The sequence below is a fragment of the Toxotes jaculatrix genome, chromosome 11, assembly GCF_017976425.1.
Source record: "Toxotes jaculatrix isolate fToxJac2 chromosome 11, fToxJac2.pri, whole genome shotgun sequence".
NCBI classification, from domain to species: Eukaryota; Metazoa; Chordata; class Actinopteri; family Toxotidae; genus Toxotes; species Toxotes jaculatrix.
In genome coordinates, this window is record NC_054404.1 from 1,625,334 (window position 1) to 1,650,003 (window position 24,670).

The window sequence follows — 24,670 nt, forward strand, 5'->3', positions numbered from 1 at the left end:
AGTTTCAAAGCCTTATGTCAGCATTGTTGTAATTGCTTTGGAAAAAGCCCATTTAACTAATTAGAAGTGAAATGATGAACTGGTTCACAGTCTTTGTCCATTTTGGACACAAAAAAAAAATCAGGAAATTATTTTCCCTCTTAAAAATATCCAGTGCTTTGATACCCAGTTTAATTATGTACCTTCCTGCCCATAGTCAGTTTGAAGGTGTGAAAACTGTTTGGTGTTCTGTGAGGAAGTGACTTTAACGGTTCAGTTTTATATCTCTCCTTTTTTTTTTCTTTGCCAGGAATCAACCAGGAGGTGGACTCCGGCGGTGGAGGGGTATCTGATCAGGGTAGGGGGTCTGGCTGCTCCTCCAGCGCCCCCGCCAGGATTGCACCGGTAGTGCGAACGGTGTGTTACATTGCGGCGGAGCTGGTGCGTTTGGTGAGCTGTGTGGAGTCTATGAAACCGGTGCTGCAGTCGCTGTACCACAGGATCCTGCTGTATCCACCTCCTCAGCACCGCACTGAGGCCATCCGCATCATGAAGGAGGTGGGAGGAGGAGGAGGAGACACTGTTGTTGACCTTTTGAACTTTTTAGATACGGTTTCTACCATCAGGCTGACATTGGTTATATTTCCACTTAAAAATCAACTTAGACAGGCAAATGTTTGTGTGTCTCTGTGTGTGTTAGATTCTGGGCAGTCCCCAGCGGCTGTATGACCTGGCCGGTCCGTGCGTGGCTGAACCTGAAACCCGGAAACGATCCTTCTCAAAGAGGAAGTCCCACCTGGACCTGCTGAAACTGTTAGTAGCTCCTGTCTCTTTGTTCTGTTTTTAAGTTGCCGGAAAATTAGAAACTATTACCGGAATTTATGCCGTTGAGTATTTTGAAATGTGTTATGTCATGATGTTGGTATATGCTCCTAAAGCTGCATGAGTTTGAAAATGCTCAAATAATACGTGTAGATCATTAAGTTGCACTGATCTCTGTGTGTTGCACTGTATGTTTGTATGTTTCTTCCTCCTCTGGCAGAGTGATGGATGGGATGACAGAGGCGTGTATGAAGGGGGGCATCGAGGCGTGTTACTCTTCGGTCTCCTGTGCATGTGCTCTCCTCGGAGCTCTGGATGAACTATCACACGGCCGCGGCATCCAACCTGAGCAGGTACGCTCCTGAGACATGAAGCTGCAAACACTGACAGTGCTACTCCATTGGTGTAATAATGCACTTCAAATAAACAACGGAAGCTGCAGGACTTGGCTGTAGACAGATGAAGAGATACCCATGGCACAATGACTGAGTGCACCTCAGTGAGCTGGAGTTGATTAAGAAGAACTAAGCTAACGAATTAATGGTTTTAAGTATAGATCAGTAACACAGCAGCTGTGTTTCTCAGGCTCGGCTTCTCCTCAGACGACTGGACGATCTGAAAGACGGGACTGAGTCAACACGCGAGTCCATGGAGATCAACGAGGCCGACTTCAGGTGGCAGAGACACATCCTGTCCTCCGAGCAAGAGCCCAGCTCTTCTTCCTCCAACATGGCTACCACTGGCGCCACCGAGCGCAGCCCCGACATAAGCATCAGCATCACCACAGAAACAGGCCAAACCACCCTGGATCCAGAGGTGGGGGGGCTCGGCCTGGCTCTGGGCCACACCACTCCTGAGGAGTGTGGGGAGGATGCTCGTCTCCCCTCCCCCTCATCCTGTGGCGGCCTGGAGGGAACCAAACGTGAACAGATTGCAGAGCCAGACCAGGGGAGCCATCTTGAGGAGGGAGGAGGTGCAGGTGAGATCGAGGGAAGAGGAGAGAAAGAAAGAGCAGGGCGAGGAGGTGGAGGAGGAGGAGGAGGAGAGAGAGGAGGTGTGGTTCCGCCAGATGTAGTCCAGCGAAGTCATGCCCTTGTCTACCCTGACATTACCAACTTCCTGTCTGTGGAGTCCAGGACCAGGTCACACCATGCAGGGGGGTCACGGTACAGTGAGAGCAACTTCAGGTACAAAAGTGTGTGTGTGTGTGTGTGTGTGTGTAAAGACCTACCTGAAGGTACTATTATTATTGTATTTGACTTGCGTTGGATGTTCTGAGCTCTTACACTGAAATAATAATAATATCGAGATGCTATAACGACTCTGTATGTTGGTCCATCAGTATGGAGGAGCAGGACCTGTCGCGGACAGAGTTTGACTCATGTGACCAGTACTCCATGGCTGCTGAGAAAGACTCGGGACGCTCCGACGTCTCTGACATCGGCTCTGACAACGTCTCACTGGCTGACGAGGAGCAGCAGACTCCACGTGACTGCCCGGGCCACCGCTCCCTCCGCACCGCCGCCCTGTCCCTGAAGCTGCTCCGCAACCAGGAGGCCGACCAGGAGAGTGCCAGGCTGTTCGTCCGGTCACTGGCAGCGCTGTTGCCCCGGCTGCTGGGATTGGCCACCGCCACAGAGGTGGACCTGTCGCTGCAGAACTTCTCCTCCACCTTCTGCTCTGGACTGCAGGCTGGTGAGAAATGGAGGGAGGGGGAGTGTAGATTGATGTTCTGATATGACTTGGTTTCTTGTCTTGTTTGAAGCCTGAGAAGAGCGTAGAATCAGTGGTGTGTGTGTGAGTGTGTTAGCTAAACCAACACAGGATATTTGCTGAGGGTGGAGTGATCTGTGCAGCAGCCTCTTCTTTTATTAATCATCTCTGAGCACCGAAAAGTCTCTGCTGTTGTCGAGTCCCAAAATGAAACATTCACTGTTTGAATAAAAGAGGTTGTAGAAGTTTTGTTTGTTTTTTTTTGTTTTTTTTTTAACCAACTACAGTATATAGTATATAATATAGTACAAGCATCAAGAATCATCTGCTCTCTGGATTATAGCTGCTTCCGTGGTTCGTTTTTCATTCATTCATACTTAATGTCTGTTTTTGTAAAAACTGTATTAAACAAAAAACAGATAACCAGACAATTACTTTTGCTTCCAAATATAGAGTTTCAAAATGGCAGGAGTTATTTTTGGCACGCGGTGTTCCAGATGCAAAAGTCGGTGCGCTTGTTCAGTTTTAGGTTCCTGATAATCGGAGCACATCAAGACTTTGGAAGGACACAGAACTCTACTGGTTGAATCATCGGTGCGAAAGATGAACAGCAGTGTTAGAAAAATACATGGTTCTTTAATTAAAAAGGCAAAGTTAGAAGCTTCTCAACTGGAGGGAGAAGCCAACTGCAACTCCCAGGTTGCATTTTTTTTCATATTAGAATTAGAAATGAAATTAAAATAATTAAAACTGATGACCATGTTACAAACCTATTGTATCTTTAAATGGGCATCTGTAATAATCTGTGAGCGTCTTGTGTTGCTGTGTTGAGGAACGGGACAGTTTTCACCATCGACCTGTGACATTTGTTTATGTCGCCGGTTGATTTTAATGTGCACTAAGTCTGTTTTAAATGTAGTCTGACTGTCTCCTCTATATTCAGTTCATCACCTTAGAGCAGGAACCATGTAATAAAACATTTTACCTTTGAGGCATGACCCATAATCCATCTGTAAAAACAGGAGGCCTGCTGGGAGTTTTCTACATCAGCAGAGCAAAATTACGAATCAAATTAAACTCTATGGTTAACTTGAGTTAATGAATTTGGTCCAGGCTGTAAATCCCCAGAGTGAGTTTCTGATTGAAGCTCTTGGCTCATCATCAGCTAACAGATTATATCTCACTGCCTCCTCTCACCTTTACTCTCATTTCCTCTGTCCTCACCCGACCTGTCTCTCTCTCTCTCCTTGCTCATCACCTCTCTTTCACTTTCTTGTCTTCTTTCCTCCTCTCTACTTTTCCCCTCTCGTCCTCTTTACATTCAACTTTTCTCTTCGCCCCTTTCTCTCCTTTTTTTCCTCTCCTCCTTCCCCTTTCCTTGCCTCTTCTTCTCTTCCTTCCCATTGCTCCCCTTCTCCTTCTCTAAGTCCGTCACTTCTTATCCTCTCCTGCCCTCACTCATCCATTTTTCTCCTTTCCTCTTTCTCTCCCCTCCTCCCTTTCCTTCTCCCCTGTCTCTCTTTCTTCCCTCTCTGTCTTCCACCCTCACTCACCCATCTTTCCCACCAACTTCACCTTTTCCCATAATATTTTAGCCAGATCAGATTCAGGGTGGTATAAGTAGATCTCTAGATTTCTTTTAATGGCAAAAAGTTCCATAAACTCTTGAAACACAGTTGAGATAAAATTGCCAGTGTTTTTGTTGAGTGTCAGTGAAGCTCAGTGTTTGGATTTCCCTCCCTCTCTTTCTCCAGGTGGGATCAACTCTCCAGGTTTCGAGGCAGGTGACACTCTGAGCTGTCAGTCTCTGATGAATGCAGACGGTCTTTATCTGGTGTCGTACTACGCTCTGCTGCTCAACCTCAAACTCTGCTGCTGCGATTACTACAGACGAAGAACGCTGGCTCCTGTCCTCAGCCTGGTGAGTGCTGTCTCCTCCGTCAGATCTGTCACTGGAGGTGTTAATGACAGAGGTTAGAAAAATGACAGGTCCTCAGATGCTCAGTGCTTCAGGGGGTCAGTAGTACTGCCCAAGATTTTGTAGGTTTTATGAAATAAATAGTGCATCAACATTTGAAGAAACGTGCATTATTGTGTAATTTGCCCAAACATTTGCACACGACTGTTGTCTAGATATGGAATAGCTTTGACTAGAAGCTGAGCATAAAGGAATCCTCATCGTTTATATTTCTAATAAACTGGAGTAGAGTGAACTAGAAGGAGCAGGAAAGAACAGACAAGAAGTTTAGATACAAGAAAACTGTGTAGAAGGTAAAAATGATAAAACAGAGGCTGAATGAAGTTGAGCCGACAAGACAGACTGATTCAACTCAGTTCAGTTTTATTTCTATAGCTCCTTCTACAATCCAAATAGTCTCAAAGCGCTTTACAGAGACCCAGAGCCTGACCCCAGATCAGCACTTAAGGCAACAGTGGCAAGAAAAAACTCCCTTTGAACAGGAAGAAACCTTGAGCAGAACCTGGCTCAGATGGGGAACCCTCCTGCTGAGGGCCGGGCTGGGTGAAAGGAGGAAAAGGAGGAAGATAGGACAGCTGGGAATGGAGGAGAGGGGGAGAAGGACATGCAGCATATAAAACCTGATACAAACAGGGTTGGAAGTGGACAATGTCAGAGGGTCAGCATTCAGATTACAGAACACTGATGTGTGGTATGTGCTGTGTGTGTTTTTTCCTGTTGTGCAGAAGGATTTTGTGCGTCTGATCCAGAGCAGCGGGGTCCTCGTGGTTCTGTCCCAGACCTGGATCGAGGAGCTTTACCACCAGGTGTTAGAGCGCAACCTGCTGGCGGAGGCCGGGTACTGGGGCTCACCAGAGGACCATACACTGCCGCTCATCACCATGCTGACAGGTATACACACACACACACACACACACATTGGACTGGAGTCACCCAGAAACCCCACTTTGTGTTGGACTCTTTCACCAGATGAACGATTACGTGATTCACTGATTTTAGCTGTTGTTCTTCAAACTCACAAACTTGTCAGTGCTCTGATGTTATTTTTAACTGCAGCGTCCTTCATTTCTGGTGCTGAAGAACACTGAAGACAGGAAGTATTTTCAGAAAACTAGGGCTGCAGTGAGTTAGTTGCAATGGAACATTTATAAACTGTAGACATGGCAGATTCCCAGCTGATTAAGAACAAAATTAACATGACCCCTTCCCTTCTTTTTCCCTTTCTTCCACTTTGTGACTTTTCCCTCTCTCCCTGCCTCTCCTCTTCTCTCAGATATCGACGGTCTGGGCAGCAGTGCAATTGGCGGTCAGCTGATCAGGAGGGCATCCAGCCAATCACCACTCAGCTGTGACAAGGCGAGCAGTGACACTGTGATGGCAGGTGAGTATAGCTGGTCATCGTAGCTGCTCCAAAACCTCAGAAACATGATGGATGGGTTGGTTCAGCCATTAAATCCCTGATTGTTTTGCAGCGTTTACAGTTTAATAATGTTCAGAGCTGAGGAGCTTGTCCTCAGAGCCTCTCAACCCTCCTACCTACTGTAGGTTTCCCTCGCCCCGGCACTGCACTGAAAAGTGTTCCAACCTTTTATCGTGGTGCCTTGAAAAAGGGCACAGGTGAGCAAGACCACAACAGATGAATACATGTATATTGGGGTCTTTTATATCTTGCTGAATCATAGGTCTGTAACAGGGAACGTGGTGTGGGAACAGAGGCACTAAAACTAAATTGAGCAGGAGGAATTTATCTTACAGATGCATCAGAGGTGATTTAGAGGTGAAACCTGGATGTGTGCTCATTTCTTTATCTCTACAATGTATCAGGAGTTTTTAAGGCTTAAAACATGAATCTCAGTTTAATATAAAATCTCAACATAGAGCTTAACATGCTCTTATCAACATTGACAGACATGCTATAATTTTGTTTATGTAAGAGCTTTTGTGACTGTTGCATATTGAGGCTAACAGTATTGTTTCATAGGGCTCATCATATTTATGATAAGAGCTCCTGTTGCTTTTATGTTTTGCATAAAAGCACTGGCTTTTCTTATGTTATAGCATGTCACAGCTGGATATTGAGCAGTAACCTTCAGAGGTACAGTGCTGGGGAAAAGTGTTAGTCCCTAAAAGTGAGGATGCTTTCAAAAATAATGCCGTGGATCATTTTTATGTTAATGTTAAAGCACTGAAAATCAATTAAAATCACCAATTCTGACTTTGGGGTAACTGCACCAAGAAAGAAAAGAACTGCAAGAGAAAGAGATGAGGTGAAAGAAAAAAGAGCTGGAGAGGGCAAACAGAGAAAATGAGTCAGGGACCACCTGCGCTCCCTCTGCATCCCCCTGAAGGACAAAGGATTGGCCGGAATCACTATGGTAACTGTTGCTGAGTCGCTCCAATGACAGTTATTCTCTCTGCGTCTGTGTGTTTATTTAACACTAATGCTCCTGTTTGAGTTTTGCTGATATGATCTTAACGAATGATAAGAGAGTTTTGTCTGTTAAATTCTGTTCTGACATTTTATACATTATCTTCAGTGACATGTTTCTAAGGTTCCTTCCAGCAGATGGTGCTCAGGGCTGGTTCATGTCTGTGTATGTGTTTACAGGAGCTGTGTTCTCACGTTTCATCCTCACCGGTGTCTGGAAGAACCTGATCGATGTTCTGTCCACGCCTCTGACGGGTCGCATGGCGGGCAGCTCCAAGGGCCTGGCCTTCATCCTGGGAGCAGAGGGGGTCAAAGAGCAGAGCCAGAGGGAGAGAGACACCATCTGTCTGAGTTTAGACGGCCTACGCAAAGCTGCAGCGCTGAGCTGTGCCCTGGGTGGGTGAAACGTGTCTGTATGAGTAAGAACAGTGAGATGCAGCCTCTGTTGTCCTTCCCCCCAGCACAGAGAGGTCAAAGGTCAGGTTCAGTTACACCAGTTCGTTTCAGCAGGTACTCAAAGGTTCCACTAGAATCAACCTGCACTAACATGACTCCACAGGGGACAGCTTTGGTTGTAGTTTGTGAAGTTTCAGTACAAATGACAAAAACATGATTTTGGACTTTTTCAACACGAGTACATTTTAAATCTGTGGTATTTCTGAATTAGTGCTTTTGTTAAAGCCCCTGCAGAAATGTGGTTCGCCCACACGGTTGTGGATTACACCTCTCAGAATTGTTTGGTTGTGAATAATTGTGTTTCTCATTGCTCACCTATTATTTTAGTTACACCTGCTAGGTCAAGGAAACTTACAAACCTTTTATTAAACCCATCCCCAACCACTGCCCCATCACTAAGGAGTGTCACTCTGTATAAAATCACACTCGAAGGACCTCGACACTTTGTTCATTCAGCTGCTGTGTTACGTAACACACAACTTTGTTGCTTACATAATTGCATTAAATCCCCCCAAAGATCTGTGCTATTAAATAATGTAGCAAGAAGCAGTAAGACAGCACTGAGATATCTGTCATGTTCACGTCAGCCTGATGCTAACTGTGTTTCATCCTGCTGATTGTTGCTTCTAAGCGACGCCATCAGTCCAACATTTTCCAGTTGGTTGGCAAACTGGACACGGCGTGCTGCCATTGTGAGGAGTTTACAATATCACTGGTCCTACATTCCATACAGTTTGAGAATGAATATCATGAATGTCTGTGCCTTATGTGGTGTATAGATCTGCTGTGTATTCATCCCACAGGAGTTTTCCTGAGCACTGATGTTCTTTCTCAGCCTCATTCTGCTTCACGTTAATCGGTGGCAGCTGCCCAGCAACAGCCTGAGCCTGCCGGACACTCGGCGGTTCATACAAACTCAGATCTGCAGATTTTAGAGAGGATATCAGGGGAAATTAATTTTATGATCGATCCCTTTCAGGAGTCTGAATGTATCAGTTATTAGCAGTAACTGGCACAACCTTAAAATCAGCTGGGGATGAAACCTGATTGAAATTGTCAGCACAGAAGCACTTATGAATATGAATGAGCACATGGTGTACAACCTCAGCTGTCCAGCCCCCAATATGTGGGCAGAGATGATACAATATTTTACTGCCCATTTAAATTTAAATACACCCAAAGGAGCAGAGAGCTCAGACAGTTTATATGAATCTATAAAATGTTGCATCAGTAGAGTCAAAGTTTGGATGAGAATCAGAAGTAAAGGCTGAATTTTCACTGTGCAGTGATGAAAGAATGAATGAAACTGAACAGCACGTCTTTACACAGTGTGCATGTGTGTGTCTCTGTTAGGTGTGGCTGCCAACTGTGCGTCAGCTTTAGCCCAGATGGCTGCAGCCTCGTGTGTTCAGGAAGAGAAGGAGGAGAAGGAGGTGGGAGAGACGGGAGACGCCATCACACAAGGTACTAAAGGTGTACAAGCTACACAATAAGACACACAAAAAAAACTTAAGACACAATTGTTGACAGCATTGACTTTTCAAAAATGATCAAGGGCTAAAAACTCAAAGAAAAAGAAACCTGAATGATTTCTTTCTAATTATAAAGCCCATGAAAAAGAGAATTTTGAATGACAGCATCTTTTATTCAGAAAGGCTGCTCTTATATCATCGATCGGAGGGTCAAGGTGCTGTCAGTAAGATACAGGCCTTTAGTGACATCTAGTGACATCTGTGGGAAACTGCAATCACATCTTCGTTTACACACTCACAAAAAAAATGGCACAGTAGTCGGCTTTGTTGAATTTATTCTGATTACAAACTGAATCTTAATGCAGTGGTAAACTGTTTTGCTGTGTGTGTGTGTGTGTGTGTGTGTGTGTGTGTGTGTGTGTGTGTGTGTGTGTGTGTGTGTGTGTCCGTGTGTCCAGTGAAGCAGCGTGTTGAGCAGCGTTTGGAGCAGATCGGACGTCCTCAAGGAGTTCGTCTCCACACGGCTCATGTGCTGTGTATGGACGCCATCCTGAATGTAGGACTGGAGATGGGGAGCCACAACCATGACTGCTGGCCACATGTCTTCAGGTGCGTGCACACACACACACACACACACACACACACACACACACACACACACACACACACACACACACACACACACACACACACACAGTGATATACTGCAAGATGCACTGGTCAGTTTATCTGTTTTGGGCATGATTGACCTAAATCCACTATGCAACGCCTCAGTGCTTCGTGTTATTCACCAGGACTATCTCATTTTTCTACAAGCAAAAACTTCTTAACTATTCAGATAATAAGAAAAATAAATTTAACTGTCTGTGCAAAAACTCCAGGGAAGATTGAACGGAGTAAATTTCCTCACACAACAATAGAAAGACATTATTACATTTTCAGTTCCAGTGTCTTTTGGGATGTTAAAACAACTTTATCAACACATCAAAACAGTATGAAAAGAAGATGGAATTCTTGATTGCGTTTACTAGATTCTGTCTTGGAGTTCTACTTTTGTGTTGCATTTTCTTTGCTTCCTTATTTTTTCTCCGTCCCTCCCTCTATTTTCTCGTTCTCCTGCCCCTGACTCTCTCTCTTTCCCTCTCTCAGGGTGACTGAGTACATCAGTTCACTGGAGCACACCCACTTCAGCGACGGCTCTTCGCAGCCATCACCTCTGACCACCATCACGCAGCAGAGTCAGCAGCCGGCCGGTGTGGACGTGGGGCTGGAGCTGAGCTGCGAGCCCAGCCCAGAGGCCTCGGAACTGGGCCTGAGCCAGCCAGTCATCCAACCTTTGTCCATCCAGGAGCTGCTGAAGGAGTGCAGCAGAGGAGGCCGAGGTCTGGACCTGAAGAGCGGCAGCCTGATGACCGGGACCAGCGCGGCCAAGGCTGTGTGTACACTGTCAACACAGGCTGACAGGTCAGGGCAGACATACCACACTGAATAAATGTCAAAACAACATCATATATTTATTTATTAAGCTGTGCTTTACAAATATGTGTATTTTTAGTGCTGTTATAAATGTTGCATTATTGACAATATATAATTTCCTGCATATAATTATGTAAGATATATAATATGTATTTCTAAAATGTGTAGAAATATATTTCTATTTTATTGTACTCAGGTCACAAGTTTGCTAGAAATTAGAAAACTGATTCATCACTTAAGTCATTTTGATTGGATGACAGAAGTTTTAGGAGGATTGTGTCTGTCGTTTTGCTGTCATCTCGTTAAATTAGCAGCCAGTGTGCTGGTGACTCTTAATGAACTGAAGTCCCGTCCACTGACTCAGCAGGAGATGCTGAGGTTTATAACACCATGACTTTTTACATCAGCCACCAGATGGCAGCAGCAGAGCAGAGCTACCAGAGTTTATTGTAGTTGAGGTTCACAAATGTATTTTAAGTGCCGTTATAAATCTCTGTATTAACAGTTTAAATTGCAACAGGTATATCATTTTCTTTATAAAATAATAAAATATGTGGTTATATTTGTGTACTTTACCCTTGTAAGGACTAATTTGGTTTTCAGATCCTAAGATTAAAGACATGTTTGTAGAGTAAGGACATTTTCAGGACATTTGTCTGGTGGCAGCTTCTTCAAAGACACGGTTTAAGTTTACAGTTTGGTTCAGGTTAAGGTAAGGTCCTCCCAAGTGTAGAGATACAAATATATAAATATGTGTGTGTGTCTGTGCGTGCCAACAGTCCTGCAGTTCTTCAGTAAATATGGAGTATGTGTGTGTTTATTCCAAGGATCATCTCTTATGTAACCAGTGATCTAGGCTGCTTTTAGCAGCAAGTAAAAAAAATGTTCCCTCTGATCTTTTGGAACAGATGGACCGAACACATTTACAAGCTGAAAGTGGTGCCAGGACATAGTAAATACTCCTCTGCACAGGGCTGTCCCCAAAAAACAAACAAAAACAAAAACAAAAAAAACTTGACTTAAAGGACAGCATGCTGCATTTCAGGCTCGGACCTTTGTTCCTCTGCTTTTTATGATTTTTGGTAATTTTATGTATAAATGTATATATTTATAGTGTAGATATATACATGATACGTGATAAATACACATCATTAAACTTGCTTTGTGTGTGTGTGTGTGTCCCAGGTTGTTTGAAGAAGCAGCCACCAAACTGAACCTGGTGGGTCTGGTTGGTTTCCTGCAGCAGCTGAGGAAAGCATCTCAGTCTCAGCTGTTTGACTCTGTCACTGAGACTGGTGACTATTCACTGGCAATGCCAGGTACACACACACACTCTCTCGCACACACAGACACACACAGACACACGCACACTCTCACACAAACTTCTTCATTGCCTCAGTGAATACTCTCATTTCCTAACTCCTGACTGTAACTTTTACCTTCACCTTAAAGCCTCAAAGAATTTTGAGATTTTCTTCCTCTCACAACTCATGAACTAATGTGCTGATGTAAGTGAAATTAGCCAATAAATTCATAATTTCAATTCCATTGGGTCCAACTAATTCCAGACTTGCACACACAAACTCTCTCACTGGGTGAGTGATTTCATCACAGCACATTTAAGAAAGTAAGATTAGATTAAATGCAGACCTGAGTTAAGTCTGTTTGTCCCCTGTGTGTCTCTGTAGGAGAGGCCAAGTCGACGCTGGAGCGGCGCAGCGCTCTCCATCTCTTCCGTTTGGGCGAGGCAATGCTGCGAATCGTAAGGAACAAGAACCGGCCTCTGCTCCATATGATGAGGGCCTGGAGTGTGGTGGCACCACACTTGGTGGAGGTAAGGAGCTCCTTTAAAAACAGGGAGGGAGAGCTGCTGCATTGCTTACTTTAAATTACGTTGTGTTAATCAAAATATGTCAAAATAAAAACTCTAAGTACTGAACAATGTGCTCTGAATGAATACATACGAAAATAACTAGAAGTAAATAAATGTCCACTAAGAAAAGACTCAGTAAAAGTTTCTTCTACTTCCAGGCGGCGTGTCACAAAGAACGCCATGTCTCCCAGAAGGCCGTGTCCTTCATCCATGATGTTCTGACGGAGGTGCTGACGAGCTGGGCTGAGCTGCCACACTTCCACTTTAATGAGGCACTGTTCAGGCCCTTTGAGCACATCATGCAGCTGGAGCTCTGTGATGAGGACGTGCAGGACCAGGTAGAGACGAATCCCAGCAGGAAAATCGATTTTAAGTGTCACATTTTTACATGAATTGATTGATTTCTGAAGATGTTTCTCTGCTTGCCTCCCTGCAGGTGATCACATCAATAGGTGAGCTGGTGGAGATGTGTTCCCCTCAGATCCTGTCAGGATGGAGGCCTCTGTTCAGCGCTCTGAGGACCGTCCACGGCAGCAAGACTGACACTAAAGACTACCTGATGGGAGAATACTCCATGGGTATGTCTGACGCACTGCTCCAAATCAATACCCACACGTTGTATTAAAAAATACCAAAGGTCCATCATTTTATAGTTCTGAAAGTTGGCTGCTCTGAAATGTAACCCAGAAAAAATACTTGGCAGTAAACTATTATTATGGACATGTCTTTGGATCGAAGGACACGTTGTGAAAGTGAAAAAGGAGAGAAGTTAGACTTTTACTTGTGCCTTTGCTTTTCCTAGTCACCTCTTTCCTCATCACTGGGAATCCACTTCAGTAAAGCAGCAGTGTTTGACAACAAAGCAAAGTACAAGTCTGACACTCTCTTTTTTTATTTTCATAAAAAAAAGATTAGTTTGGACTTTTATTTCTTTATTTTATTCATTTTTTATTCATATCTTTATTCTCCTCCCGTTCTCTCCTCCAGGGAAATCCCAGGCTCCAGTGTTTGATGTCTTCGAGGCTTTTATCAACACTGACAACATCCAGGTTTTTGCCAACGCTGCCACTGATTACATCATGTGTCTCATGAAGTTCGTCAAAGGCTTAGGTTTGTCCCACGTGTAAATTCTGTTTTTGGTTTACTTTATAGCAGCAAACTGTGTGTTTGATATAAGACTCATTACATGCATGTGCAGTTTATATTTACATTACTTCTTTAATAATATTATTTTCTGTGTGACTGTGTGTAGGAGAGGTGGACTATAAGGAGATCGGAGACTGTGTCCATGTGTCGGGTTACAGCTCCACTGACCTGTGCCTGCCTGCTCTCGACTACCTCCGCAAATGTTCACAGGTACAACCCCCCCCTCACCTGTTCACTGAATGCCACCTGAAGAAATCTGTGCTGTTATTGAGATTGTTCAGATATTAATGAAGCCATGTTGCATTTGATTGACAGCTGCTGGCTAAAATCTACAAGATGCCATCAAAGCCTGTGTTCTTGGGGGCGCGGCTCGCCAGCCTGCCAATGAGATCGCAGGAACGCTCGATCAGCAGTGAGGACGGGATGGACTGTGTCCTCCAGGACTTTGATGATGACACAGGTAAAGACAAGTTACTGAGCCTTCCTTTCTCTTCCCTGTATGCACATTGGTTCTTTGTCCTTTCAGTCCTTCCAAGATCCCCTGTCCACTCTGTCTTTCACCCAGCTTTGGTATGTTCTGTCCTGCAGGTCTGATCCAGGTCTGGATTCTGTTATTGGAGCAGCTCACAGCAGCAGTGTCAAACTGTCCTCGACAGCACCAGCCCCCGACCCTGGATCTGCTCTTCACTCTGCTCAGAGAGGTCACCACTGTCCCAGGTAACACACAGACATGAGAAGACACAACAAAACGGATGACAGCATTGACGTCCATATCAGGCAACATAGTCCCACCACTTTAGGACAGTTGAGCAGGACAGTGATCCTAAACAAAACCATTAACTTCTGCCTCCTCCCTCCAGGTCCGGGCTTTGCCATCTTCTCCGTCATCCAGCTGCTGCTTCCTGTGATGTCACTGTGGCTGCAGCGTAGCCATGGCGACCACTCCTACTGGGATGTGGCGGCAGCAAACTTCAAGCACGCCATCGGCCTGTCATGTGAGCTGGTGGTGGAGCACGTCAACAGTTTCATACACTCAGGTGAGAGGCAGCACATCTGGAGCAGGGAGGGTTTGTAGTGTCTTTCTTACTCGAGCGCTCTGTGGCAGATTGAAGATTCGGCGCCTGTAGTTAAGCGGCTAAACGCCGGCGTTTCCACTGGCTTCTTGACACAAGCACTGAATGTGGAATAAGCATTGCTTCCTTTTAATGTGTCAAAAACTCAAATGTGCAAATATTTTGAAAGTCTCACTCGAAACCTTCAGTTCCTGCAAACACTGTTGGCTCTGATTTTTCATTCCACACTGTGTGGTGGTGTCGAAAAGCTTTATGCAAGAGACGCGAACTATGGATCATTTCCGTAGAAGACTGGTGATTCATTACACGAGCCAGAGAAAAAAAAAAAAGAAAAGAAAATCAAAAGAAGGTGAGACTGACACATCTGATGAAATCTGAGCCTGGAGAATCATTTTAACTTCAGGAACATGCTTCTGTGATAAACTGTTCCAAGCTGAAGGTGCGCTGTCACGTGATGATGACTTGTTATTGTTTTTCAGTGTGTGCTCGTGCACCGCAGTGAAGTGGAGCGTGGCTGATGCCTTGTTGTTCCACTCTCCTCCTCTTTAGTCAGATTAAATTGTGGTCTCTGCGTCTCTATCTCGTGTGTGTGTGTGCGTGTGTGCATGTGCGTGTGTGTGCGTGTGTGTGTGCGCCTTCCCTCCTTGCAGATATTGGTTACGAGTCTCTGATCAACCTGATGCTGAAGGACCTGTTCAAGCTGCTGGTGGCCTGTGTGTCTGAACCTGCAGAGACCATCTCCAGAGTGGGCTGCTCCTGCATCAGGTGACGAACGTAAACTCCTTCATTCCTGTCTTTAGAAATGAGGCCTGTGATAAACAAAGCTAACACCAGATGTATCCTGGTAACAGTTATTATCTGGGTATCCAAAGCCTGGTAAATCTAATTCACCCAAAAACTATGGAGGACTGTAACTATCCTGCTGCTGAAAATACTCACTACTAATGGAACTAATGGGCTTGGAGCTGAGCCACAGACAGAAACAGACTCACACGTTGTTGGTTTTGCTCATTTTGTGGGATTTGTTGATAATAGTGTTGTTGTTTTTTTGCATGTGACAGTAGTACAGATTATTTTTTCTCTAATCTAACCATTGTTTCCTGATTTTCTAATGTTCTCTCCCTCCAGATATGTGTTGGTGACAGTGGGTCCAGTGTTCACAGAGGAAATGTGGAGGTTGGCCTGCTGTGCTTTGCAGGATGCTTTCTCTGCCACACTGGAGCCCGTCAAGGTGTGAACACACAGTTGCAAACAAAGACCAAGTGCATGTAGAAACCCTCTCACACACTGTCACACTCGACAGGCCAGGCGACTGCAGCGACCACATAATCCATCCCCAATCTGAAGCCGCTGGGACAGAAGTAATCTAAAAGCCTTTGCTGTTAATACTGTCAACATGCTGACACTCCACGTTAAGCCTGATAACCCCAGTTAACCTCACACACACTTACACGCTCATATAGGCCTGCAGCTGTGAGCAACAGCTGCCTGTCACCTGGCTGTGTCAGTGTACCTGACTCAGGTAGGACGTACGTAATTGTCTAGTTTTACAAAGTGTTTTTTTCTTTCATTTCACTAAAGAAACGCAAAAGTTCTCAGATGATAAAAAAACAAAATTTACTGTAAATAACACACAGTGTAAAATTAGCAGAATTACAGTGAATAATAATTAAAGTCTACACATCTGCCCAGGCATTTAATGGCAACTTGTGTTAATTTGTGTATGATGGTACCTGCTGTGTGTATGTGTTGTTTTAGTGTCGTGGGACATCACAGCTTCAGCCTCAGCAGGAATCCAACCCCTGCTGTTCCATTTCAGCTACAGGCTGAACAGTTACAACTCCTGACCTTGGTTCTGTGTGTGTGTGTGTGTGTGTGTGTGTGTGTGTGTGTGTGTGTGTGTGTGTGTGTGTGTGTGTGTGTGTGTGTGTGTGTGTGTGTGCGTGTGTGTGCGTGTGTGTGCGTGTGTGTGTGTGTTCAGTAGAGGTGACATCGCCAAGCATTTTATTAGTGGATGTTGTGTGTTCCTGCAGTTTGGTGGCAGTTGCCTGACAGACTGCAGCTAAGCAGCTTTACAGCTTAGAGCCACATGTGTGTGTCTCTGTATCTGTGTGTGTCTCTGTATCTGTGTGTGTCTCTGTATCTGTGTGTGTGTGTCTCTCTGTATCACTGTGTGTGTGTCTCTGTATCTGTGTGTGTCTCTGTATCGCTGTGTGTGTGTGTGTGTGTGCGTGTGCGTGTGCGTGTGTGTGTGTCTCTCTGTATCACTGTGTGTGTGTCTCTGTATCTGTGTGTGTGTCTCTGTATCGCTGTGTGTGTGTGTGCGTGTGCGTGTGTGTGTGTGTGTGTGTGTGTGTGTGTGTGAGTGTGAGTGTGTGTGAGTGTTTCGGAGTGAGAGATGATGATGATCTTATTTCCATTGACAGATTTTCTTTGCTTGTTTCCAGAAAATCAGACTTTAGTCTTGTAACCCACTGGATGAGTTGTGGTTATTTTCTGAGCTGTGTGTTTGCACAGAAGCACAGATGAAATGTTGTGTCCCTGTTTTTTTTTAATTCTTTGTTCTTGGGAAACTTTGTGGAGGAATTTGTCTTACAGATGAACAGCTGCATCGGAGGTGATTAAAGAACCTGGATGCTCTTTTCTTTATCTCTACAGTGTGTCAGGAGTTTTTAGGGCTTAAAACATGCATCTCAGTTTAATATATAAAATCTCAATGTATAGCTTAACGTGCTCTCAGCCACACGGACAGACACGCTGTAATTTAGTTTATGTAACAGCTTTTGTGACTGTGCTGAATTGTTTCATGTGGCACATCATATCTGTTTAGGTCTTATAGTGGTTTATATAAGAGCCCCTGTTATAGCATGTTACAGCAACAATGACCTTTTGAAATATGTCGATCAGTTTTTCATGTTTTATGTGTGTAGATACGTTACACTACATGTCTCATATTACACTGGGGAATACAGTAATAACTTAGTTTGGTGATGTCCTTGATTTATTCTCGGTGGGTTTCTGAACTTCAGGTTCAGGACGTGATGTGAGCTCCTCAGTTCCACACAGCTTCAGATGCCAGTTCCTGCTCTGTCCTGTCTGTCCGTTTGTTTTTATACTGAGAGAAAAACTAAGATTCATTGCATCTGTTAAATTTCTCTTTGTCCAATCACCAACATTTCACAGTTATTCTTTCAAGAGCATCTTTAGCTGTCAGAGGTGCTGCATGAGTACAATTTATATATAGACAAGTGTCATTAAATTAGCTATAGAAAAATCTTCTGAAATACCTGGATGTAAATGAAAAAAAAAACCACCTCCATGAGAATGTGTAGTGTTTGTAGGACACTAACAGTCCCTGACATAAAGCTTACAGAACATAGACGTCAGTCCTTAACATGTAGCTTATGCTTTCAAACATATTAACATATGACCTTTGACTAGGTTTATAGAAAAGCTGATTTTTGTTTAAAGCATTCAGGTCACACTCAACATATACATGTGTGTATTAAACTACAGTATGTACAGTGCTTAGAATTAATCAGGAAGGAAAAGGACTTTTTTTTCATCCACTGGTCTGAGAGTTGAGAGGTGGATTCACCTGCTTTCACTGTTTTAATGAGGAAGACTGTGTCATAGAAAATGACCTGTAGGATGAAAAGGGGTTTGCATCATGCATGAAGTTTATGTATGATGTGTAATATAAGTGTATATGTGACTGTTCTGACTCATCATCCTCATCATCATCATCATCATCACCATCCACTTGTCCCAGTAATTCAGTTGAGCCTGAATCTACTGAGTGAATGTGTCAACATCAGATGAACCTTCATCTTCTGTTGAACTGAATATTGATAAACTCTGTTGGAACAAAGTGAGAAGTAATTTGTCTGAGCTCAGGGTTGCTGATATGAAAATGACTCAAAGTGTAATATGTATAACTGTCCCCAAGCTTTATGATTTGATGCAGGTCAGTCTCAACCTCTCTCTCTCTGTCCTTCGGCGTCTCTGCAGAACCTGCTGGCGTGTTTTCATAGTGGCTCTGACAGTTTTTCTGGAGACGCCTGTGAGGTGAAGGTGGCTGCTCCGTCTCATTCACCCTCGGCCGAGGCAGAGTACTGGAGGATCAAAGCCATGGCTCAGCAGGTCAGTGTGAGCCGAATGCTGTATGATAACCACGACACGTGTACTGCATGTGATACAGAGTGAACTGATTTGTTCGGCTGATTTATTGTTGGTGTTAGTGGAATAAATATTATTATTCTGCAGTTTTGACCATGAATGTCTCAGAAAAGAAGATTTTAAAAACAAGGGACCTGGTTTAAGTATAATTAGTGCATTGTCTCTGTGTCCCAGGTCTTTATGTTGGACACTCAGTGCTCTCCAAAGACGCCCAACAACAAGGACGGTTTTGAACATGCTCAGTCCTGCGTCCTCATCATCGAGCTGCCGTCAGACCAGCAGTCCAACGGACACACTCAGAAGAGGTGGACAGCACACGCACACACACAAACACACACACACACACACAGTAGCATGGTGTGCTCTATGTGTGATGATAATTAACTGACATGTTTTCATTTTCTAACCTCAAATCCAAACTAAAGCCCCTCACCCCCAATTAATTAGGTTTCCTAAATTGGCTTTTCGATTAAACTTTGCAAAGGCAAATTTATTTTTATAACAATGTGCTTAAAATACATATTTTATATATATCTATATATATATATATACTGATATGTGTTCTGTTTTACCTTTTGTGTAAAAGCTTATTTCAAACTTTACAGCCAAGGTTTCACGTGTGTCGATCAGACAGGTCTGACTCTGTTGGCCAGTGTGTGTCTTGTCTTCATGGTCCATTTTGCTGTGTGATGAGCTGCAAATTTTCAGAATGAAGGAAAAAAAAAATTGCGCAGACATGAAACCAAATTAACTCTCTAACTCTCGCCAACACTCTTTGCTTGTCTTTCTGCTGCTGTGGTTACAGGAAAATTGGGTAAGGCTGTTTTCTGCGTGGGTCAAACTAACATCAACAGAACTGCACCATGTGGACAAAATATATGATGTGTAATAGTAATGATTCTCTACATGTTCATTACACCTTTGATAATGTTCTGTGTTAAACTGCTGACACGACTCAGCCCTTTGTGATGTGTCAGCTGTGCAAATTCATGTTACTGTAACTACACAAATGTTGTGCGCCCTGATACATCGTGCAGCTCTATCCACATATTGTACCTGCATGTTGTGCAGTGTAACACATTGCTCATTGTCCACCATTTCACAGTGTTGTGTGTGTTTGTGTGTCACATGTGGCGTCTTGTCCATTGCATGACACACAGTATGAGACATTGGGCTTCAGGAGTAATTAAACTGGTTTATTACAGTGTAATAACAGCAGAAAACTGGCTCTCTCTCTTAAATAAACACTGAATGAATGTGATTCCTTTGAATTCTGCAGGATCCCGTTCCGGACCATCGTGGTGAGCCTGCTGTCCCACCAGGTCCTGCTCCAAAACCTCTACGACATCCTCCTGGAGGAGTTTGTCAAACAGCCTGAAGGTCAGGAAAGGGTCACGCCTGTGACCTCTGACCCCAGCAGACCCACAGCAGGCTTCCTGCGCTACATCTCCATGACTAATTTAGCCATAATCCTGGATCTGCTGCTGGACTCTTACAGGTTAGGGCTCAGTAAAAATAAGAGTAATCAGGCTGAGAGAGATGGATGATGCTGAATACCAATGCTGATCAGTTCTGGTTTGTCCTGCTGCAGGACAGCGCGTGACTTTGACACCCGGCCAGGTCTGAAATACCTGCTGATGAAGGTGTCAGGTGTTTGTGGAGCGGCTAATCTTTACCGTCAGTCTGCCATGAGCTTCAACCTGTACTTCCAGGCCCTGCTGTGTGCCACACTCAGCCAAGCCGACAGCATGACTGCGCAGCAGGTAGAAACCACTCAGCTAAATTTTAGTCAGCAGTTTGTTTGTTTGTTTTTTTTTTCAAAATTCAGTTTCACAGTTGAACCTTCTCTGTTTTCAGGTGAAGAGGATCCTGTTCGAGGAAGAGGAGGGAAGCTCTGACTCATCTCATCCTGGGTCTGCTTCCTCAGAGGACGAAGACATCTTTGAAGAAACAGCACAGGTGATGCACAGACACACAGCCTCTGTTTCACAGGTGTAGAAGGAATAATGACTGATAATGTAACAATGATTGTTTATTCATCAGCTGCACAGAAAGTGATGTTTCCTCTTTCCCTTTTTATTTGAATGAAAAAGCAGAAGAACCACTGTGTAGTTGGATTAGCAGCAATAACCACAAAAGCTAAATGGACAAAGAAAACAGTGCACGTGCATGAAAAGCTCAGAGTCATTGACAGGTGACTTCTAAGTGCACCACAGAAAAAAACCCCAACAACAATAAAATATTTCCCAGGATTAGTCCTGCTGCTCTGCTTCCATTAGCAATTTCCTCTTTAGTTTGCTCCAGTTTATCGGGGACAGTCCTCCGAGGGTTTCCTGACCTTTTCACCCTCCTAATGTGAGAAGGAGGATGGATTACTCGTGTTTTTTAATATCAAAAATCAGATTATGCACTTTAGTCTTTGTCTCTTCGTCTCTTCGGCAGGTCAGCCCCCCACGCGGCCGGGACAAACGTCATCAGTGGCGAGCCCCCATCCCGTCGCTCAGCGTGCAGCCGCTGGGCAGCGCCGACTGGGCCTGGCTGGTTAAACGCCTCTACAAGCTGTGCATGGATCTGTGCAACAGCTACATCCAGATGCACCGTGACCTGGAGAGCACGCTGGAGGAGACGGCGGTGCTGAGAGGAGGAGCTGCTGCAGCAGGAGATCACGTCTTCTTCCTGCCTCTCTTCCAGTCCGAGACGTCCACCCCAACATCAGCAGGCGGGCTTTCAGCAAGGGGGACGCCCTCGGAGGATGGCGGGTACAGGTGTCAGGGGGCGGACATGAGCACAGCATCACCCGGAGACACGCCCACACCCAGTCCGGGATTCAGGTGTGACCTCAGTCACATTGATCAGTGCAGCTGTCTACACCTTCACATAACAGCTGTACAAACATGCAGAGGCTGGGTCTCCGGGGTCAGACTGAACCAAACGTAGAGGAGCAGTAAAAGAAAACTACAGAAGTAAATTCTGTAAGTCTGTAATTCAGTCTGTGGAGTCACCAGTCAAATAAAATCAGCTGTTTCTTCTCTGTCCACAGCTGCACAGGGAGTCTGCCCCACCACTTCAGGACCGGGGGAGAGCGAAGGGACTCCAACATCACGGCAAGCTCGTTGGGAGGAGCTCCCGGCAGCGTTGGACCAGGAAAGAGAAAGGAATGGTGGGAAAGTGCTGGAAACAAACTGTACACCATCGCCACGGACAAAACCATCAGCAAGCTGATGATGGAGTACAAGCGTAGGAAACAGCAGCAGCAGCAGCCACAGCAGAGTCACGTCAACCTGTTCATGAAGGAGCAGGGCCGGGCTGCCGCAGCAGGAGGAGGGGTCACCGTGGAGAGGAGGGGTCCCGTGGAGCCACAAAGGCCCCCGCAGAGACCCCAGCAGCTAGTGGACCAGCAGGGGCCGCCTCTGAGGCACTCAGTCAGTGCAGGACCTGAGGTCCTTAGGCAGGAGAAGAGGCCTCGGTCAGGATCCACCATCAGCTCCCACAGCATCTCACTGAGGGACTCTGAGGCTCAGATACAGGTACAGTGAGCAGGTGATCAGACTGTAACACAACAGAGGAGAGAATTTTACTGTCCACACACCTTTACACATTGTTTTCATCTCATCTGAGAAGTTCAGATAAACACTTTATAAGGACGAAAACTGACAACAACAACAACAACAGCGTCAGACATTTCAGGCGTAGAACAAGAATCAACTTATTGCAGCCTTTGTTGCCGAATTTCAATAGATCAGCTCAGACTGGGGTAAAACAATATTTATTATCAATCAAATATTAATATAAATACTGAAGTTGGTGTTGATTGGCCAGAGTAGAGATGTGTTCATGGCTTAAAAACAAACCAAATTCAGTCAGGTTCAGAGAAAACATCTGTAAATGAATGTGTTGGACCTCACACGTGTAGCCATGCAGATGTGTGTGTGTGTGTGTGTATTGAGCTTTGTTGTTGAGATTGTCCCTCTTCACCTGCAGGCGTGGACCAACATGGTCTTGACTCTCCTCAATCAGGTCCTCCTCCTCTCAGACTCCTCTTTTCTGGCGCTCCAGCCGGCGCTCTACCCCTGCCTCAGCCAGCTCTCCTGCCACGTCACCGACGCTCGAGTCCGCCAGGCGCTGCGTGAGTGGCTGGGCCGTGTCGGCAGACTCTATGACATCATCATGTGACATGTGCAGCAAAGAAACGCAAAAGCACCTGATGCAGGGCACAGACGGTCGGTCAGCGAAGAGAAATAAACACACGGAACATGAATTAGGTTGTTGCAGCAGACTTGTTTGACGCCATGTTGTGGCAGCGTCACCATGTGGTGGACGTTTCAGAGGTTTGGCAGACAGTGACATCATCACGTCACAGCGCAGCCGGTTGGTGGAATGACAGTTTGACTGAGTCAGGAGAGACAATACGCTGACTCTGATGGTGTCTTATGGATTTGTGGCACCTTTGAAGAACAGGAGGACACTGGCAGACACCATGTGACGCTAGGGTGCATGACTTGATTGGCTGATGAGGGACGTGATGAGAAGAATGAAGGATGTAGTTGGTTTGTGAAGGATTTGGTGGTCAATGTGCCATTTCCGCCTCTTGTTTCTTGGTTGAAGTTGATACAAACACACACGCACACACACGCACACACAGTTTGAGATGTTTCACTTGTTCAACATCTTCTTCTCCTTGTTTTCTTTTGTGGCTTTCATGCACTGCACATCTGTATTACTGCCCTCTGCAGGCAGCAGCGTGTATCACATCACCCTCATGCACATGTGCATATATTCATGTGCTAGTCGAGCATGTGATGTAAACAGTGTCCAGCTTTTTTTTTTTCTACAACCTGGGCCATACTTTCATTTGGCCTCTGCTGGTAGTGATGATGATGATGGAGAATGAGCAGTAAGAACTGGGGGTGAGCTGCCAGTTCAGAAAGGAAGAGGACACTACGCCTCAGTCCTGCACCACAATCTTTGACAGCTAATGTCTCAGAAATGACGACCACAGCTGCAAGCGCCAAAGATGATGCCAGAATCAGTCCGTTCAGAATCAGGTCACCGTCACTGACGCCACCAAACTTAAAAATACTGCTAAATTTATTTCTTCTCAATCAGAGAATGAGGCTACGTAACGTCATCTGTGTTTAGCATTTGATCCGACTGTATACGAATGTCGCGCTCTGCCCTGTATTTCCTAAATCCAGCTTCAGATACTGTGCAGTCTCTCTGTCTCATTCACCTGCTGAATGTCTTTATTATTCACTTTAAAACCTGAGTGTTTTACCAAAATGGGGCAGTCAAGTATTTATTTTAACCAAATACCACGTGCAGTGTGCATACTTTGATGCTGAATATGCTATACATGTTAATTTTGCTATTTATATATGTACATGTATTTATGTAAAGGGTTTCTTATTTGAAATACTTCATGTGTCACGTTGAGCATATTCTTTTTTTTTTTCCCACTCGATGCTGCGTGAGTGTTCATGCTCTCTGATTCTGCGCCATTTGTTTTTCGTTTTTGTTTCTGCGTTGCTGAGATTTGTGCCGTGACACTGATGAGAGCAAGGCATCACTGACACTGTCAGTGTTTGGGGTTTGATTTCTGCTGATGCTAAATATATAACTGGGCTTAGATGGTTAGACTGGTCTGTTAGTATTTGTGTTTTCAGATTTTACATCTTCCAGCTACAGAAACAAAGACAGTGTTCGTAACAGAGACCAATGTGTTGGTGTTAAACCTGTTGGTGTTGTTCATTCATTCATCATCAGTTTAAACCCATTCACCGTCAGTGAGTTAATAATCTGCCTTATTCTGTTATCCAGTTACCAAAAACAACTTTTACACATCAGGTGTGTGATATTATTATTATCAGTTTCTCTTTTTTGATCAAGTGATTCATCTTTCAGTTCATTAAATCTCAGAAAATAGAAAAAATATCTGTCCCAGTTTCCCAAAAGGTGACGTCTTCAAATAACCCAGAACACAGAGATGTTCAGTTTGCATGTTATAAGCAGAGGAATCCAACATTAGAGAAGAGAACGTTTGACATTTTTGATTGACAGATGACTCTGAGGCTGACA

At 44.7% G+C, this 24,670-nt stretch overlaps 1 protein-coding gene across 3 annotated transcripts in view; it reads left to right on the top strand.

The window, feature by feature from the left end:
- arfgef3 (ARFGEF family member 3) overlaps positions 1-24,054 on the top strand; it is a 35,898-nt gene extending 11,844 nt beyond the window's left edge. Inside the window, exons 11-42 of one of the 3 annotated variants that reach the window (XM_041049933.1) lie at positions 290-537; positions 680-792; positions 1,022-1,154; positions 1,387-1,988; positions 2,144-2,496; positions 4,269-4,435; positions 5,218-5,383; positions 5,766-5,873; positions 7,101-7,316; positions 8,730-8,840; positions 9,307-9,457; positions 9,998-10,312; positions 11,510-11,643; positions 12,013-12,158; positions 12,356-12,535; positions 12,634-12,775; positions 13,185-13,307; positions 13,450-13,553; positions 13,659-13,803; positions 13,932-14,060; positions 14,204-14,380; positions 15,067-15,181; positions 15,545-15,647; positions 18,428-18,559; positions 18,770-18,900; positions 19,401-19,409; positions 19,875-20,093; positions 20,187-20,358; positions 20,453-20,554; positions 21,038-21,426; positions 21,636-22,122; positions 22,577-24,054. In XM_041049933.1, coding sequence (XP_040905867.1) covers positions 290-537; positions 680-792; positions 1,022-1,154; positions 1,387-1,988; positions 2,144-2,496; positions 4,269-4,435; positions 5,218-5,383; positions 5,766-5,873; positions 7,101-7,316; positions 8,730-8,840; positions 9,307-9,457; positions 9,998-10,312; positions 11,510-11,643; positions 12,013-12,158; positions 12,356-12,535; positions 12,634-12,775; positions 13,185-13,307; positions 13,450-13,553; positions 13,659-13,803; positions 13,932-14,060; positions 14,204-14,380; positions 15,067-15,181; positions 15,545-15,647; positions 18,428-18,559; positions 18,770-18,900; positions 19,401-19,409; positions 19,875-20,093; positions 20,187-20,358; positions 20,453-20,554; positions 21,038-21,426; positions 21,636-22,122; positions 22,577-22,768 — 6,014 coding nt within the window. In that variant the 3' untranslated portion in view covers positions 22,769-24,054. Of the gene's footprint in view, positions 1-289; positions 538-679; positions 793-1,021; positions 1,155-1,386; positions 1,989-2,143; positions 2,497-4,268; positions 4,436-5,217; positions 5,384-5,765; positions 5,874-7,100; positions 7,317-8,729; positions 8,841-9,306; positions 9,458-9,997; positions 10,313-11,509; positions 11,644-12,012; positions 12,159-12,355; positions 12,536-12,633; positions 12,776-13,184; positions 13,308-13,449; positions 13,554-13,658; positions 13,804-13,931; positions 14,061-14,203; positions 14,381-15,066; positions 15,182-15,544; positions 15,648-18,427; positions 18,560-18,769; positions 18,901-19,400; positions 19,410-19,874; positions 20,094-20,186; positions 20,359-20,452; positions 20,555-21,037; positions 21,427-21,635; positions 22,123-22,576 lie in introns of those variants that run through there. The other 2 variants (XM_041049934.1, XM_041049935.1) reach the window with 2 other exon arrangements.
- Positions 24,055-24,670: the final 616 nt, after the last annotated feature.